This window comes from Cebus imitator, unplaced genomic scaffold (genome assembly GCF_001604975.1).
Source record: "Cebus imitator isolate Cc_AM_T3 unplaced genomic scaffold, Cebus_imitator-1.0 Scaffold70, whole genome shotgun sequence".
Lineage (NCBI taxonomy): Eukaryota > Metazoa > Chordata > Mammalia > Primates > Cebidae > Cebus > Cebus imitator.
The window spans coordinates 3,209,788-3,211,053 of record NW_016107385.1 but is presented as its reverse complement, the minus strand read 5'-3'; the positions used below and the strand labels follow the sequence as shown (position 1 = coordinate 3,211,053).

Below are 1,266 nucleotides of genomic sequence, written 5' to 3'. Positions count from 1 at the left end.
GAATCAATATTGTGAAAATGGCCATACTGCCCAAAGTAATTTACAGATTCAACACTATCCCCATCAAGCTACCAATGACCTTCTTCACAGAACTGAAAAAAAAACACCTCAAACTTCATGTGGAACCAAAAGAGAGCCCACATGGCCAAGTTAATTCTAAGCAAACAAAGCAGGAGGCATCACACTACCGGACTTCTGTGTTTAATTTTCTGAGGAATGACCACACTGTTATCTACTTTAATTTTTATGTATGGTGTATAGTAAAGTTCTAAATTCATTGTTCTGCATTTGGAAATTCAACTACATCAGCACGATGTATTTAAAAGACCATTCTTTCCCTCATTAAATTGCCTTGTCAGCCAGGCTTGGTGGCTTATATCTGTAATCCTAACACTTTGGGAGGCTGAGGTGGGATGATCACCTGAGGCCAGGAGTTCAAGACCAGCCTGGGCAACACAGTGAGACCACCTGTATTTGTAAAAAATTTTAAATTAAAAAAAAATTGGCGGAATCATGGCCACTATGGTTGCTGCTTGCGGTGGTCTAGGGAGGAAGAAGTTGACACACCTGGTAACGGCTGCTGTCAGCCTTACACATCCCGGGATTCACACGGTGCTGTGGAGAAGAGGTTGTTCACCATATAAACAGGTATCCAGCAGTGAGGACCTGCCCATTCCAATGGAAAACCCTTATAAAGAACCACTTAAGAAGTGTATCTTGTGTGGAAAGCGTGTAGATTATAAGAATGTACAGCTTTTGTCCCAGTTTGTTTCTCCATTTACTGGATGCATTTATGGAAGGCACATTACAGGTCTTTGTGGGAAGAAACAGAAAGAAATCACAAAAGCAATTAAGAGAACTCAAATATTGGGGTTTATGCCAGTTACATACAAGGATCCTGCATATCTCAAGGACCCTAAAGTTTGTAATATCAGATATTGGGAATAAATTCTATCACGTTACCACCAATTTAAAAAAAAAAAAATTGCCTTGTTACCTTTGTCAAAAATGAAGTGACCACATAGGTTTCATTTCTGAATTCCCCATGTTTATCCTCATGCCATCACCATATTGTCTTGGTTACTATAGCTTCATAATAAATTTTTAAACTGAAAAGTCTAAGACTTCAAATTTTCTTTTTTTCCCAGACTGGGCTATTCTGGGTCCTTTACATTTCCATATTTTATGTTCCATAAATGTTATAATTAGTTTGTGACTTTCTGCAAAAAAAAAAAAAAAAAAAAAAAAAAAAAAAAAAAAAAAAAA

General features: G+C 37.1%; 2 protein-coding genes across 2 annotated transcripts in view; one reads left to right on the top strand and one right to left on the bottom strand.

Moving 5' to 3' along the window:
• RAD51 (RAD51 recombinase) overlaps positions 1–1,266 on the bottom strand; it is a 41,845-nt gene that overhangs the window by 8,255 nt on the left and 32,324 nt on the right. The gene's annotated exons all lie outside the window — the stretch shown is intronic.
• Positions 511–966, top strand: LOC108306156 (28S ribosomal protein S18c, mitochondrial-like). Its single transcript, XM_037739434.1, has one exon. The coding sequence runs from the start codon at positions 514–516 to the stop codon at positions 946–948; it is 435 nt and encodes a 144-aa protein (XP_037595362.1). The 5' UTR covers positions 511–513; the 3' UTR covers positions 949–966.

Excerpts from the sequence above, each read along its gene's own strand:
- LOC108306156 (XM_037739434.1), top strand. The coding sequence starts at position 514 with ATGGCCACTATGGTTGCTGCTTGCGGTGGTCTAGGGAGGAAGAAGTTG.